The sequence below is a fragment of the Oryctolagus cuniculus genome, chromosome 20, assembly GCF_964237555.1.
Source record: "Oryctolagus cuniculus chromosome 20, mOryCun1.1, whole genome shotgun sequence".
Taxonomy (NCBI): domain Eukaryota; kingdom Metazoa; phylum Chordata; class Mammalia; order Lagomorpha; family Leporidae; genus Oryctolagus; species Oryctolagus cuniculus.
Genome location: NC_091451.1, coordinates 47886357 through 47903615, shown reverse-complemented (window position 1 = coordinate 47903615; position 17259 = coordinate 47886357). Strand labels below are relative to the sequence as shown.

Sequence of the window (17259 nt, the reverse complement as noted above, 5' to 3'; positions counted from 1 at the left end):
CAGCTGCAGGAAGAGCCAGTCCCAGAGACCATGTGTCCAGAGTTCCTGTTCTTCACTCCATGTCTATGCTGACTGGTGTCATCAATCCATTTGAGTCTTTCATCAGTTTTAGAGAGGGAGTCACTCAGGCTGCATATCAGAGTGCTGGATGGAGCCCATTTACATGCTTTCCTAGTCTTTTGACTTTTAATGCACCAGGAAGACAGTGGATGATGGATGTGTTATGAGGCCCCTTCACCAAGGTGGGAACACTGATGCAGTTCCATGCTCCTGGGTTCCAGCTGCCAAGCCTTGAGTGCACTGCCTTCATTAATCATCTCCATAAAACATTGGAAAACACAACACCAGTATCCAGAGATCAATCTTCATGATTTCCCATTTGTGCCATTTCATCATCATGTTTGATAAATAATATTGAATATAGACATATGAGGTACAATGATATGAGTTGAGTAATGAATGTATATTGAGTGGAACTATGAAGTCAGACTTATTGACATTTTATCACAAAATCCATGTTTTTTCATGGTAGAATGTCATTTGTCTAATGTCTTGGAATTCTGTAGACACTATATTCCCTTCACTGCTGTCACCATGCTGTACAGTAGATCCCTCAACGTGTGGATCCTGTGGGACTATAACTCTGACCTTGCTCCAGCGTCTCCTCTGTTCCTCCCAAACATAGACGTTGGTCTTCACCATTGAGCTTCTGCCTCTGTGAGTTTATGCTTTTATCCCATGTACGTAGCATCACATATTATTTGTCTTCTTGGCCTTGGTATTTTAGCAGAGTATACTTATCCTGACATATTATCCTTGGATATTATTCTCCAGGATCATCCATGTTATCCAAGATACCAGAATTTCTTCCTCTATACTGCCATATAAACTTCCTGTTAAAATATAACTCTGCCCATTTGTCCCATTATCCATTCCTTCATCAATGCTAATTTTTTTAACTTTTATGTAATGAATATAAATTTCCAAAGTACGGCTTATGGATTACAATGGCTTCCCCCCCCATAATGTCCCTCCCACCCGCAACCCTCCCCTTTCCCACTCCCTCTCCCCTTCCATTCACATCAAGATTCATTTTCGATTCTCTTTATATACAGAAGATCAGTTTAGCATACATTAAGTAAAGATTTCCACAGTTTGCTCCCACACAGAAACATAAAGTGAAAAATAATAGATGATTTTTTAAATGATGATGGAATCAGATCAGACCTATTGTCATGTTTAATCCCAGTGAGAGTCAAGTTGGGAATTGATAATTTCTTTTTTTTAACAGAAGATCAGTTTAGTATACATTGAGTAAAGATTTCAACAGTTTGCACCCCCATAGAAACACAAAGTGAAACATACTGTTTGAGTACTCGTTATAGCATTAAGTCTCAATGTCCAGCACATTAAGCACAGAGATCCTACATGAGGAGTAAGTGCACAGTGACTCCTGTTGTTGACTTTACAAATTGACACTCCTGTTTATGGCATCAGTAATCTCCCTATGCTCCAGTCATGAGTTTCCAAGGCTATGTTCTCCAACTCTTATCTTGTTTAGACAAGGTCATAGTCAAAGTGGAGGTTCTCTCCTCCCTTCAGAGAAAGGTACCTCCTTCTTTGAAGACCTGTTCTTTCCACTGGGATCTCACTCACAGAGATCTTTCATTTAGGTGTTTTTTTTTTTTTTTTTTTTTTTTTTTTTTTTTTTTTTTTTTTGCCAGAGTGTCTTGGCTTTCCATGCCTGAAATACTCTCATGGGCTTTTCAGCCAGATCCGAATGCCTTTAGGGCTGATTCTGAGGCCAGAGTGCTGTTTAGGACATCCGCCATTCTATGAGTCTGCTGAGTTACTTGCTTCCCATGTTGGATCACTCTCCACTTTATTTATTCTATCGGTTAGTATTAGCAGGTACTAGACTTGTTTATGTGCTCCCTTTGACTCTTAGTCCTTTCATTATGATCAATTGTGAACTGAAATTGATCACTTGGACTAGGGAGATGGCATTGGTACATGCCACCTTGATGGGATTGAATTGGAGCCCCCTGGTATGTTTCTAACTCTACCATTTGGGGCAAGTCAGCTTGAGCATGTCCCAAATTGTATATCTCTTCCCTCTCTTATTCCCACTCTTATGTTTGACAGGGATCACATTTCAGTTAAATTTCAACACTTAAGAATAACTGTGTATTAATTACAGAATTAAACCAGTCATATTAAGTAGAACAGACAAAAAAAACTACTAAGAGGGATAATGTATTAAGTTGTTCATTAACAGTCAGGGCTATGCTGATCAAGTCACCGTTTCTCATAGTGTCCATTTCTCTTCAACAGGTTTCCTTTTTGGTGTTCAGCCAGTTGTCACTGATCAGGGAGAACATATGGTATTTGTCCCTTTGGGACTGGCTTATTTCACTCAGCATGATGTGTTCCAGATTCCTCCATTTTGTTGCAAATGACTGGATTTCGTTGTATTCTAAAGAGTACATATCCCATAATTTCTTTATCCAGTCTACCGTTGATGGGCATTTAGGTTGGTTCCAGGTGTCGGCTATTGTGAATTGAGCTGCAATAAACATTAATGTGCAGACCGCTTTTTTGTTTGCCAATTTAAATTCCTTTGGGTAAATTCCGAGGAGTGGGATGGCTGGGTTGTATGGTAGGGTTATATTCAGGTTTCTGAGGAATCTCCAGACTGACTTCCATAGTGGCTTGACCAGTTTGCATTCCCACCAACCGTGGGTTAGTGTCCCTTTTTCCCCACATCCTCGCCAGCATCTCTTGCTGGTAGATTTGTGTATGTGAGCCATTCTAACCGGGGTGAGGTGAAACCTCATTGTGCTTTTGATTTGCATTTCCCTGATTGCTAGTGACCTTGAACATTTTTTCATGTGCCTGTTGGCCATTTGGATTTCCTCTTTTGAAAAATGTCTATTGAGGTCCTTGGTCCATCTCTTAATTGGGTTGTTTGTTTTGTTTTTGCGAAGTTTCTTGATCTCTTTGTAGATTCTGGTTATTAACCCTTTATCTGTTGCATAGTTTGCAAATATTTTTCCCATTCTGTCGGTTGTCTCTTCACTCTCCTGACTGTTTCTTTTGCAGTACAGAAACTTCTCAATTTGATTCAATCCCAATAGTTGATTTTGGCTTTGACTGCCTGTGCCTCCCAGGTCTTTTCCAGAAATTCTTTGCCTGTGCCAATATCTTGAAGGGTTTCTCCAATGTTCTCTAATAACTTGATGGTGTCAGGTCATAGGTTTAGGTCTTTAATCTATGTTGAGTAGATTTTTGTGTAAGGTGTAAGGTAGGGGTCTTGATTCATGCTTCTGCATGTGAAAATCCAGTTTTCCCAGCACCATTTATTGAATAGACTGTCCTTGCTCCAGGAATTGGTTTTAGATCCTTGATCAAATATAAGTTGGCTGTAGATGTTTGGGTTGATTTCTGGTGTTTCAATTCTGTTCCATTGGTCTATCCATCTGTTTCTGTACCAGTACCATGCTGTTTTGATTACAACTGCCCTGTAGTATGTCCTGAAATCTGAATCTGGTATTGTGATGCCTCCGGCTTTGTTTTTGTTGTACAAGATTGCTTTAGCTATTCGAGGTCTCTTGTGCCTCCATATGAATTTCAGCATCATTTTTTCTAGATCTGCGAAGAATGTCTTTGGTATCTTGATTGGGATTGCATTGAATCTATAAATTGCTTTTGGGAGAATGGACATTTTGATGATGTTGATTCTTCCAATCCATGAGCATGGAAGATTTTTCCATTTTTTGGTATCCTCTTCTATTTCTTTCTTTAAGATTTTGTAATTCTCATTGTAGAGATCTTTAACATCCTTGGTTAAGTTTATTCCAAGGTATTTGATTGTTTTTGTAGCTATTGTGAATGGGATTGATCTTAGCAGTTCTTTCTCAGCCATGGCATTGCTTGTGTATACAAAGGCTGTTGATTTTTGTGCATTGATTTTATATCCTGCCACTTTGCCAAACTCCTCTATGAGTTCTAATAGTCTCTAAGTAGAATTCTTTGCTTCCTCCAAGTAAAGAATCATATCGTCTGCAAAGAGGGATAGTTTGACTTCTTCCTTCTCAATTTGTATTCCTTTAATTTCTTTTTCTTGTCTGATGGCTCTGGCTAAAAGTTCCGGAACTATGTTAAATAGCAGTGGTGAGAGTGGGCATCCGTGTCTGGACTAGATCTCAGTGGAAATGCTTCCAATATTTCCTCATTCAATAGGTTGCTGGCCGTGGGTTTTTCATAAATTGCTTTGATTATATTGAGGAATGTTCCTTCTATACTCAATTTGCTTAGAGTTTTCATCATGAAAGGGTGTTGAATTTTATCGAATGCTTTCTCTGCATCTATTGAGATAATCATATGGTTTTTCTTCTGCAGTCTGTTAATGTGGTGAATCACATTGATTGATTTGCGAATGTTGAACCATCCCTGCATACCAGGGATAAATCCCACGTGGTCTGGGTGGATGATTTTCCTGATGTGTTGTTGTATTCTATTGGCCAGAATTTTATTGAGGATTTTTGCGTCTATGTTCATCAGGGATATTGGTCTATAATTTTCTTTCAGTCCTGTATCTTTCTCTGGCTTAGGGATTAAGGTGATGCTGGCTTCATAGAAAGAATTTGGGAGGATTCCATCTTTTTTGATTGTTCTGAATAGTTTGAGAAGAAATGGAATTAGTTCTTCTTTAAATGTCTGGTAGAATTCAGCAGTGAATCCATCTGGTCCTGGGCTTCTCTTAGTTGGGAGGGCCTTTATTACTGTTTCAATTTCTGTCTCAGTTATGGGTCTGTTTGGGTTTTCTATGTCTTCATGGTTCAATTTAGGTAGATTGCATGTGTCCAGGAATCTATCCATTTCTGATAGGTTTTCTTGTTTGCTGGCATACAAGTCCTTGTAGTAATTTCTGATGATTCTTTTTATTTCTGTGGTGTCTGTTGTTACGTTTCCTTTTTCATCTCTGATTTTATTGATTTGGGTCTTTTCTTTTTTTAGTTAGTTGGGCCAATGGGGTGACAATTTTGTTTATTTTTTCAGAAAACCAGCTCTTCGCTTGGCTGATTTTTTGTAATTTTTTTTGATTCAATAGTGTTAATTTCTTCTCTGATTTTAATTATTTCTCTTCTCCTACTAGATTTGGGTTTGGTTTGCTGCAGTTTTTCTACGTCCTTGAGATGCGCTGAAAGCTCATTTATTTGGTACCTTTCCAATTTCTTGATATAGGCCCCTATTGCTATAAACTTGCCTCTCAATACTGCTTTTACTGTATCCCATAAGTTTTGATATGTTGTGTTGTTATCCTCATTTACTTCCAGAAAGTTTCTGATTTCTCTTTTGACTCCTTGAATGACCCGGTGTTCATTCAGGAGCATGTTGTTCAGTCTCCATGTGTTTGCATACTTTCTGGGGTTTCCTGAGTTGCTAATTTCCAGCTTCATTCCGCTGTGGTCTGAGAAGCTGCATGGTATGATTCTAATTCTTTTAAATTTGCTGAGACTTGCTTTATGGCCTAGTATGTGATCAATCCTAGAGAAGGTTCCATGCACTGATGAGAAGAATGTGAAGTCTTTAGATGTAGGATTGAAAGTTCTGTAGATATCTGTTAGATCCATTTGGGCAATAGTGTCGATTAAATCTGCTGTTTCCTTGTTGATCTTCTGTTCGGATGATCTATCTATTTCTGAGAGTGGAGTATTGAAGTCCCCCAGTACTATTGTATTGGAATCTAAGTTTCCCTTTAAGTCCCTTAACAAATCTTTTAGATAGACCGGTGCCCTGTAATTAGGTGCATATACATTTATAATAGTTACATCTTCCTGTTGAATTGAACCCTTAATCATTATATATTGTCCCTCTTTGTCTCTCTTAACAGTTTTTGTATTAAAATTTATTTTGTCTGATTTTAATATGGCTACACCTGCTTTTTTTTGGTTTCTGTTGGCATGGAATATCTTTTTCCAACCTTTCACTTTCAGTCTGCATGCATCTTTGTTAGAGAGATGTGTTTCTTGTAGGCAACAAATAGTTGGGTGTTGTTCCTTAAGCCAGTCAGCCAATCGGTGTCTTTTAACTGAAGAGTTAAGTCCATTAATGTTTAATGTGACTATTGATACATAGTGACTTTGCCCTGCCATTTTCCCAGAGATATTTTCTAGTATATGCTTTGAGCTTCCCATGCTCTTTTAGTGGTAGGTGTTCTTCCTTTACCTTCTTTCATATTGATGGCCATGTTTCTGTGTTTCTGAGTGTAGCACATCTTTAAATATCTTTTGCAGGGCCGGACGAGCGGCGGCAAAATCTTTCAATTTCTGTTTGCTATGAAAGGTCTTTATTTCACCTTCATTCACAAATGAGAGCTTAGCAGGATATAATATTCTGGGCTGGCAATTTTTCTCTCTTAGCACCTGTGCTATGTTTCGCCATTCCCTCCTAGCCTGTAGTGTTTCTGATGAGAAGTCTGCTGTGAGTCTAATTGGAGATCCTCTGAGAGTAATCTGACGTTTCTCTCTTGCACATTTTAGGATCTTTTCTTTATGTTTCACTGTGGTGAGTTTAATTACCACGTGTCGTGGTGAGGATCTCTTGGTCATGTTTATTGGGGGTTCTATGAGCTTCCTGTACTAGGATGTCTCTGTCCTTCTCCAAACCCGGAAAGTTCTGTGCTAGTATCTCACTAAAAAGGCCTTCTAATCCTTTCTCCCTCTCCATGCCTTCAGGAACTCCTAGAACCCAAATGTGGTTTTTTTAATAGTATCCTGTAGATTCCCAACAATATTTTTTAGATTTCTAATTTCCTCTTCTTTTCTTTGGTTTAACTGTATCCTTTCCTGTTCTTTGTCTTCTAAGTCCGATATTCTCTCTTCTGCTTCACCCATTCTGTTTTTAAGGCTCTCTAATGTGTTTGTCATTTGATCTATTGAGCTCTTCATTTCATTTTGATTTCTCTTCACTATCACACTTTCCTGTTCTACTAGTTTCTGCGTTTCATTTTGATTCTCACTTAAAATTTCATTTTCATGAGAGAGATTTTTAATCCTGCCCAATAAGGATTTCTGTAGTTCAAGGATTTGCTTTTGAAAACTTCTAAATGTTCTTATCATAAATTTTTTGAAATCTGTATCTTGCAGTTCTTCTATCTCATCATCTTCATAATCTTGGCTTGGGGTGTTTTGTTTATTTGGAGGTGTCATAGAGTCATTGTTGATCTTGTTCCCTTGATTTCTGTGTTTATTGCTTGGCATGGTTAATTCTTTTTCCCTCACTGTGAGGTGCATTTTTTTTTTATACCATGTCCATGTTAAGTGGACTGCCTGCTGTTGGAGGAGCCTTGGAGGCTTGAGATGGGTGTGGCCTGAGAGCTCTGCTTGGTTCTTCAGGGTTACGGGTGTGCAAAGGTGACACCCTCAGGTTATGCGTGGTAAATCTCTCTTTATTTATTTATTTATTCATTTATTTTATTTTATTTTATTTTATTTTATTTTTTATTCAGAACGTAAGTAATACTGCAAAGCTGAGCAGAATGGATGCTATTTAGCTTCTGATCTCTGGCTTCTACACAAAGAGTCTGTGCAGGCTCCTTTTCTCCTGTGGACTCCCACTGGGTTGCCTAGGCTACTGAATTGTAGCCTTAACTCTCCCCTTTTATTATGTATATCCCAGCTCTTTGTCTCTTGCTCGTCTTTGCAAGGTTGGCAGACAGAGGAACTTGTCTGTACCAGTATGCCCCCACCTTTTTTTTTTCCCTTCTCTCCTGTAGTCAGTCTGTTGAACTTTCCCGCTTCAAAACCCGCGTCCCTCTAAAATTCTGTCCGTCGTTTCCCCGCCAATGTCTCCGGTTACTGAGCTCACCTCCGCTTCCAGCGCTGATGTGTGGACTCGGAGCCCTGGGCGTCCCTCCTCTCCCCACTGGTGTCTGTGTCACATTCCTTTAATGCTAATTTCTCTGGATTACATGTGTGAACTCTTGAGAATGACGCTGCTTTAATTGAACATGGGACTGCAGAACTGTTTGCCACAGTGACTGCACATCCCGTGGTCTCCTCCCTGGGATTTCATATTGCTTCTACCAGGAATGGTGTTGGAGGATCCTGTGATAATTCTGTTTCTCAGCTTCTGATGTTTTCCATAAAAGCTTTCTTAATTTACCTGACTCCAGCCTTTACCAGGTTATTATCTCTCTCTTCCTGCACAAGATGTGTCAGCTCTGGTATGTCTGGTGATACTCAGTCTAACGAAGGGATGGGATATCTCATTGTTTCTCCAACATGCACATGCATGATGATCCCAGATAAAGCATTTTTATACGTTTGCCTTTACATATTTTATTTTAAAAATTACAGATATACTTTTACCTCTTTAAAACTTGTATTTGTGTATTTGTCCAAAAAGAAAAAGAGACAGAGACAGACAACAGTGATCTAGTGAATCCTGGGTAACTTCCTAGATGCCCATAAAAGCTGAAGTTTTGTCAGATCATAGCCAGGTGCAAGGAATTCAGTCCAGGTCTCACACATGGGATTAACTCAGACTTCTCATACTGCCTCCCAGAGTGCGCATTGGCAGGAATCTGAAATTGGGACCTAAACTAGGACCTAAACCTTAGCATCCATGCGGGAGCAGGAATGCCACGTGATACCCTCAATTTCGATCCTGTCACCCACGTTGTCAGTCACTGCATTTAAACAAATGATTTCTTCCCCTGTGATTCAGTTTCTTTTGTTCATTCAACATTTGGATCTAGGCTCCAAATCATATGTACAATTATGTTTCATTTCTTTTAAATATCTATTTATTTGATTTGAAAGGCAGTGTTATAGCAAGAGAGGAAGAGACTAACAGAGGGAGAGAGAAGCTTCCATCCACTGGTTTCCTTCCTGAATGGCTGCAAAGGCTGGGGAAGGGCAAGACTGTAGCCAGGAGCCTGGAACTTCCTCCAGTTTCCCACGAGGCTTGAAGGGGACACACACTTGAGTCATCGTTGACAGAGTTCCCTGGTCCATGAGCAGGGAGCTGGATTTGAAGTGCAGCAAGCAGGGTCTGAACCCATGCTGCTGAGTGATGCTGCATAGGGATGGCAGCTTAACCTGTGGGGCCAAATGTTGGACAACCCATGTGTGATCTGAAAATGCTTTCTCCCCATCTGTGGTTGTTTTTGGTTCTTCAATCACTCCCTTTGTTACACAGGAGCTCTGTAGTTGGGTCCATTATCTTTTGCCTATTTTTGCTTGGTTGCCTGTACTTTGGAGATTATCAAAATATCATTGCCCAAACCAATGTCAGCTTGCTTTTGTCCCGTGTTTTCTTCTAGAACTTTACAGTCTCGGCTCTTGCCTGTAAGGCATTCCTCAAGTTCACTCTGTTCTAATCTGGTGTCAGATGACCACATAATTGAATGATTTTCAGGTGCATTCAAGTGTCCCCAACCCCAGGCAACGACAGGAAACCCATCCCCATCCTGGGCTTTTGTCACCGTGCATTCTCAGAACTCACATTCTCAGAACGTGTTCCTTTATTTCTAGGTTCTGTTCTGTCCCAGGGCTCTGGGTGTCTATGTTATCCCAGCACCAGGCTTGATTTCAGCTCAGATGTGATGAAGCCTCCTGCTTTGCTAGCTTTCCTCACAAATATTCAGCCATCATGAACCCTGTTTTTTCATGATAATTCTTGAATTTTCTTCCTGGTCCTGTGAAGAACAGCAGGCTGTTTCACAGGAAATGCATTGAATCTGCAAATCACATTGTAGCTTGGCTATTTTAACAAGCTCATTCCCTCAAATCCATGACTACATCATTCCAATTTACAATAATCTTCAAATTCCTTTTCACTTTTAAAATTATTATGTATTGCAGAAGTAGGAAGCAAGACTCCTATCTCACACCTTACACGAAAATCCACACAAGATGGATTAAAGATCTAAATCTATGACCCTACACCATCCAGTTATTAGAGAACATTTAGGAAACCCTGCAAGACACTGGCACAGGAAAAGAATTCTTGGAAAAGACCTGAGACATAGGCAGTCAAAGACAAAATTAATAAATGGGATTATATCAAAGTGAGAGGTCTCTGTATGGCAAAAGAAACACCTAGGAAACTGAAGAGACATCTGACAGCATATGCAAAATATTTAAAGCTAAGCAACTGACATGGATTAATAACCAGAATCTACAAAGAGATTAAGAAATTCCAAACAACAAAAACAACTGAGTTAAGTGATGGGCCAAGAATTCAAACATTTTTCAAAAGAGAAAGTCCAAATGGCCAACAGATACATGAAACAAAGTTCCGGATCACTAACCATCAGGGCGATGCCAATCCATCAAGCAGTACCCCATAGGGAGGTGTATGGAGCAAAAAGGTTTATTGAGCTCACAGCTGTAGAGGCTGGAAGTCCAGGATCAGAGAGTGAGAATGTAGTGCCGTCAGCCATCATAATATTGTGAACAGCATGGCAGTCATCAGGCATCCTAACATTGTGAACACGGATGGGAGGGACCCCATCCCCACACAGGACTTCAGATTAGACCAGGGCTGACTCTAGCAGCACTGTGCTCTGTGTTGAAGCTGGGGACCCAGGAGATCTACTGTGATCTCCTCCATAGCAGATTCCCCAGAAATGGACAAATCCTACTAGGCCTCACTCCCAGAGCTCCCTTCATTTCACCCATGGTCTCCCTGGGAGCACATCTAAAACACAATGCCTTTGGGACACACTGAGCTGTGGTGGGATAGAAGGCCATGCCTAGATGGCTGCTGGCAAGGAGCATCAGTTACTCAGGGATGGCTTCAATGCCACCTGGAAGCAGAGCCTGCCTGGCAACAGGCTGTGATTGGTTAGACATAAACCGCCCCTTGACCGGATTGGCTGCCTCAGCTATATAAGCTGCTGTACCAATGAAATAATTGAGTCTGTGGGCTGCTCACCTCTAACCTGCTTTCACCCAATTCCCAGGGTCCTTGTAGTGACTCCGCACCTCTTGCCCCACCATGCTCCTCCTCTCAGAACAAATCCATAGCAACACTGAGCCACACACATATCACAGAGGTTTGCTTCTATACCCATTGTAGGCCTGATGACGCAGAACGTGTCATTCAGGATAAAGAAGCCAATTGTGTATCACAGTTATTTTGAGACTGCAGATGACTCAGAACCAGTTCTAAACACAGCTCATACAGACAGTTCCTTTTTGTTCCTTTTGCATACAGGCTATTGATCATACATTTGATACGAGAATAGTCACTTCCAATCTGTGTGTAGGCTGCTCACTTCTCAGTCAGTCTGTAATGCAGAAGCTCTGTAGTTCATGCAGCATCATGTGAAAATGTTTTCTTAGGTTGCTTGAAATTTGAATTCTGAAAGGGAAATCATGGCCAGAACAACATCAGGGAGATTTTGCCCAATGTTTCCTTTGGTAATTTTACAAGGACATTATATCTGACATCAGATCCTGGTTAATTCCATGCTTTTTATGTAAACATCCAGACCGTGCACCCCCTGTCAGTGCTGTTACGTTGGGGCCATGCTCAGCACTGATGGTGAGAGAACAAACCACATCCACCCCCAGCAGGCTGCTCCCAGCATTCCGTGTGGTCCTGTTCAGGGCACTGGAGACCTCAGCTTCCTCCATGAGGCCCTGACGCTGAATCCACTCATGGCGTGGAGTCGTCACTGGATGCACTCCCCAGAGACGATGCCATTCCACGTCTCCCAGGCACCTGTGCATTTTATATGTTTGCCTTTATAGTTCTTTTTAAATTTATAGATATGATATAAATGTTAAAATTTATCATTTTATTAATAACTTGTCTGCATGTATTTGTCCAAAGCTACAAAGAGACTGAGACTGACAGTGATCCTTTAATTCCTGGTCACTTCCCCGATGGCTACAAAAGCTTCAGCTGGGTGAGGCAACAGCCTGGTGCTTGGAATTCTGTTCAGGGTTCCCACATGGGAGTACTTGGAACTTCACCTACAGCCTCCCAGGGTGTGCTTAGGCAGGCATCTGAAACTGGAACCAAACTAGGACACAGCACTAAGCATCCTGACACGGGAGGCAGGAATCCCTCAGGCTCACTCCAGTGCTGCTCCTGTCACCACCTTATCAGTCACTGCATGTACACAATTGATTTATTCCCTTGGGATTCAGTGGCTTGAGTTCATTCAACATTTGGAAATAGGCTCCTAACCATATATATAATTAATCTTCAATTTATTTTAAGTATCTATTTTATTTTAGAGACAGTGTTATAGCAAGAGAGGAAGAGACCAACAGATGGAGAGAGAAGCTTCCGTCCACTGGTTCACTTCGTGAATGGCTGCAAAGGCTGGGATGGCTGAGCCTGAAGCCAGGAGCCTGGAACTTCCTTCAGTTTCCCACAGGGCTGGAAGGCAACAAACACTTGGGTCATGGTAGACAGTGATCACCATTGCATTTCCTCCCTCTGTGAGTTCAAGCTTGTGGACTGCATATATAACTAATGTCACATACTATGTGTCCACATGTACCGGGATTATTTTAGCATATTATGGTGCAGCCTGAACCATGATTTCCCAGTGACAGAATGACTTCCTTCTTACTACTGAATAGTATTCCATGTCCTAATGTGAAAGAATCCATTCACTGTTCTATGCACATTTCGCTTAATTGTAGACTGAACTATTGTGAACACAGCTGTAACCTGAACTCAGGAATGCAGCTGAATTGTGACACAGTGACTTCTACCCAGTGCTTGACCCCAACTCAGAGTGGTGATTACAGAACAGGGAAGAGGGGGAACACAGGAAGGCTGATACCAGGGCAGAAAGCACCACCAAAGGAAGGAATAATTCTGCCCACACAACTGTGGGCTGCCTCAGTTCACTAGAACCCAGATCATGTTCCACAAATAGCTAGAACTGTGGCCTCCAGGCCTCCCTACTCAGAGTGATGGAAAGGAGGTGGAAATGTGAATGACATTCAGTTGATCTGTGCCCATTTCTACAACACACAGATTCCAATAGCACACTACACCCCACTACCATGTACAGTGTTCTGTGTTCAGGAACAGTTTTAATCTAAGGCAATGGATGAATAAGAAAACAAAACATAGTTATCAAAGGAATCCACTTGCAGTCTCATCTGTTTTAAAGTGGGCACAGGCATTAGGACAAAATTGACTAAGTCCCCAATAGGAACACCCGTGTTCTCATCAGAGAACTGACTGAGCCCAGCCTCACGGCTTCCCACACTTTTCCCTCATAATGCATCATGGGAAACTGTAGATGACACACACCCGAATGAGCCCCTACCACCAATGTGGGAAACATAGATGCTGTTTTCTGTTCCAGGGTTTAGAAAGGCTGAGTACTAGATATTATAGGCATTTGTGATGTCAGGGGCTGTCAATCAAAAGGCAGATCTCCCAATGTCACCTTTTCTGTCTGTCTATACATTTCTGTCTCTCTCACCCCTTCTCTCTTTATCACTATTCCAATGTTTTGATATAGATGATAATGAACCAATGGTTATTTAAAAATCGAAGGAAATGATATTGCTAACACTGGATATTAAGGGTACACATTGAATTAAAATGAAACAAGCGATTTGCTTTCAATTGTTAAAAAACTGATAATGTAAAAAGTCATATGATCTGAATCCTATTATACCCATTACCCTCACCCCCAGGACACCCACGTCTGCCCCAGGCCCTGTCCTGTCTGAGGCATCTGACCCCATGCCTGCTATATAGGGGCAGGACATGCAAATAGGGCCTCCCTCTGCCCATGAAAACCAGACCAGCCCTCACCCTGCAGCTCTGGCACAGGAGCTCCAGCCCCAGGACTCCCAGGTGTCCACTCAGTGATCGCACTCAACACAGATGCTCACCATGGAGACTGGACTGCGCTGGCTTCTCCTGGTCGCTGTGCTCAAAGGTAATGATGGAGAACGCGGGGCACTGAGTCTGGGAGAGTGGGTGAGTGAGAGACACAGAGAGTGTCAGTGACAGTGTCCTGACCATGTCATCTGTGCTTGCAGGAGTCCAGTGTCAGGAGCTGGTGGAGTCTGGAGGGGGTCTGGTCCAGCCGGGGGGATCCCTGAAACTCTCCTGCAAAGCCTCTGGAATCGACTTCAGTAGCTACTACATGAGCTGGGTCCGCCAGGCTCCAGGGAAGGGGCTTGAGTGGATCGCATACATTTATCCTGGTTTTGGTATCACAAACTACGCGAACTCTGTGAAGGGCCGATTCTCCATCTCCAGCGACAACGCCCAGAACACGGTGTTTCTGCAAATGACCAGTCTGACAGCCTCGGACACGCCACCTATTTCTGTGCAAGAGACACAGTGAGGGGCCCTCAGGCTGAGCCCAGACACAAACCTCCCTGCAGGGGCACGCGGCTCCACCAGGGGCGCACAAGATGCATTAAGATCAGATTCTGGTCATGCACAGGTGCAGAGGGAAATTAAGCCCTGGTTTCCTGTCAGGGAATTGGGGTTTCCTCTCCTACAGTTCTGAGGGAAGAATTCTACTTTTATGATTCTGTCCCTGCCACTGACTTCACTGACATAGAGAAGTTTGATGTGGCAGGAAGAATTTATATGTACAAATTATATGTAAAGTTATATGTACAAATGTACAAATTCAGGTTCATGAAAGATGACAGTGGTCACCAAGGTCAGAGATGTGGGACTATCTGAGGACCTCGTGTTTTCCAGTCTGACTCAGGACAGCGCCCTCAGAACACTACCGATTTTAGGATAATTTTAGTTTTCCCTAAAAACTCAGAGAGAGCCGAGCCAGAGACTTGATTGTTAAACTCAATTATATAAGTCATCCCACTGCTCCTGTCAGAGTAGCCTGTGTAGTGAAATGAACCAACCATCTTATTTTAAAAGGTGGGTGTTCCACAGGTTCCACAGTCTTTATACCTGATCTCCATTTTCCCTTTAATGCTAAAACTGTGGTCCCTGTGTGAACGTCACAGCACTCAGGAATGCACTTGCAGCTCAGCTGTGTCTCAGGCTGAGCTTCTGCAGGCACCTGGGAAGCCTACAGGGACTTCCTCATCCTCTAGGTCCTGGGACCCTCCTGGGGGGCTCCCTGCATGAACTCAGGAGGGAAATGCACTGGACATCAGCAGTCAAGGTCATCACTGAATGCAAAGTGTTGGGTGTGCACTTCCAGCTGATCTGGTTCTGCTCCAGTGTCATGGGACCCCCTGCACCTGCTGTGCTTCAGGGAGAGCAGAATGTGGGACACACAGTGGCTGTGCACTCTGAGGCTGGAGTCCACATCATGGGGAGCTGTGTCTGTGGGTCCAGCATGATGCCCAGTGTCCTGAGGCTGGATCACAGCTGCAGGAAGAGCCAGTCCCAGAGACCATGTGTCCAGAGTCCCTGCTCTTCACTCCATGTCATGCTCACTGGCATCATCAATGCATTTGGAATCTTTCCTCAGTATTATATAGGGAAACACCCAAGCTGAATACAGAGTGCTAGATGGAGCCCATTTGCACGCTTTCCCACACTTGTACTGAATATGCACCCTGGAAGACTGTAGATGATGGATGTGTTATGAGACCCCATCACCAAGGTGGGAACACTGATGCAGTTCCATGTTCTTGGGTTCCAGCTGCCAAGCCTTGAGTACACTGCCTTTATTTATCATCTCCAAAAACGTTGGCTAACATGGCAAACACAACACCAGTATTCAGAGATCTGAATCTATCTGTTTGGTAAATAATATTGAACATAGAGATATGAGGTACCATGCTATGTGCTGACAAAATGAATGTATATTGTGAGAAATAATGTTCTCAGATTTAGTGACATGTTCATCACTAAATGGACATTATTTTCATGATAGAGTGTCAGTTGTCTCCCGTTTTGGAATTCTGTAGACACAGAATTCTCTTAACTGCTGTTACCATGCTGTACAGTAGACCACACAACATGTGGATCCTGTCGGACTAAACATCTGTCCATGCTCCAGCATCATCTCTGTTTCTACCATGTTCAGACTTTGGTCTTTACCATTGTGCGTCCTGCCTCTGTGAGTTCATCCTTTTTATCCCACGTAGCTAGCATCACCTATTATTATCTTCTTGGCCTGGATGGTTAGCAGTTAGTTAGTTAGCTAGCTAGCTAGTTAGAGTGTACTTATCCTGACACATTATCCTTGGACATTATTCTCCTGGATCTTACAAGTTTCTAAGATATCAGATTTTCCTCCTGTTTACTGCCATATAAATGTCCTGTTAAAATATAACTTTGTCCACTTGTCCCTTTATCCATTCCTTCTTCACTGTAAATTTCACTGGTTTATATGTGTGAACTCTTGCAAATGATTCTGCCTTAACTGAACATGGGACTGCAGATGTCATTCCCATAGTGACTGCGCATCTTGTGGACACCTCCCTGGGATTTCATAGTCCTTCTACCCAGGAATGGTGTTTGAGGATCCTGTGATAATTCTATTTCCCAGCCTCTGATGTTTTCCATGAAGGCTTTACTAACTTACTTGACTCCAGCCTTGAACCAGGTTATCACCTCTCTCTTCCTGCACAAGATTTGTCAGATCTGGTATGTCTGAAAATACTCAGTCTAACAGAAGGGATGGGATGTCTCATTGTTTCTCCAACATAAACATGAATGAAGATTCCATATTTAAAGCATTTTTACATGGTAGCCTTTATATATTTTCTTTAAAAAATTACAGATATACTTTTACTTCTTGTCAAATTTGTATTTGGGTATTTGTCCAAAAAGACAGAGACAGAGACTGACAGACAGTGATCTACTGAATCCTGATAACTTTCCAGATGCCCATAAAAGCTGAGTTGGGTCAGACCATAGCCAGGTGCATGGAACTCAGTCCAGGTCTCACACATGGGATAAACTCAGACTTCTCGTACTGCCTCCCAGAGTGCACATTGACAGGAATCTGAAATTGGACCCAAACTAGGACACAACACTCAGCATCTTGATGCAGGAGCAGGAATCCCACATGCTTACTCCAGTGCTGATCCTGTCACCACCTTGTCAGTCACTGCATTTAAACAATTGGATTCTTCCCTTGGGATTCAGTGGCTTGAGTTCATTCAACATTTGGAAATAGGCTCCTAACCATATGTATAATTAATCTTTCATTTATTTTAAATGTCTACTTATTTTATTTGAAAGACTGTGTAATAGAGAGAGAGGAACACAAAAAGAGATGAAGAGAGAATCTTCCATCACTGCTTTTTTTTTCCTGAA

At 42.0% G+C, this 17259-nt stretch overlaps 2 gene segments (V, D, J or C); both read left to right on the top strand.

Moving 5' to 3' along the window:
• Positions 1–17259, top strand: part of LOC103346599 (immunoglobulin heavy variable 3-23-like) — a 213529-nt gene that overhangs the window by 135169 nt on the left and 61101 nt on the right.
• LOC138847292 (immunoglobulin heavy variable 3-11-like) lies at positions 13815–14366 on the top strand. The segment is given in 2 exon segments: positions 13815–13936; positions 14040–14366. Coding segments are annotated over 2 exon segments (366 nt in total).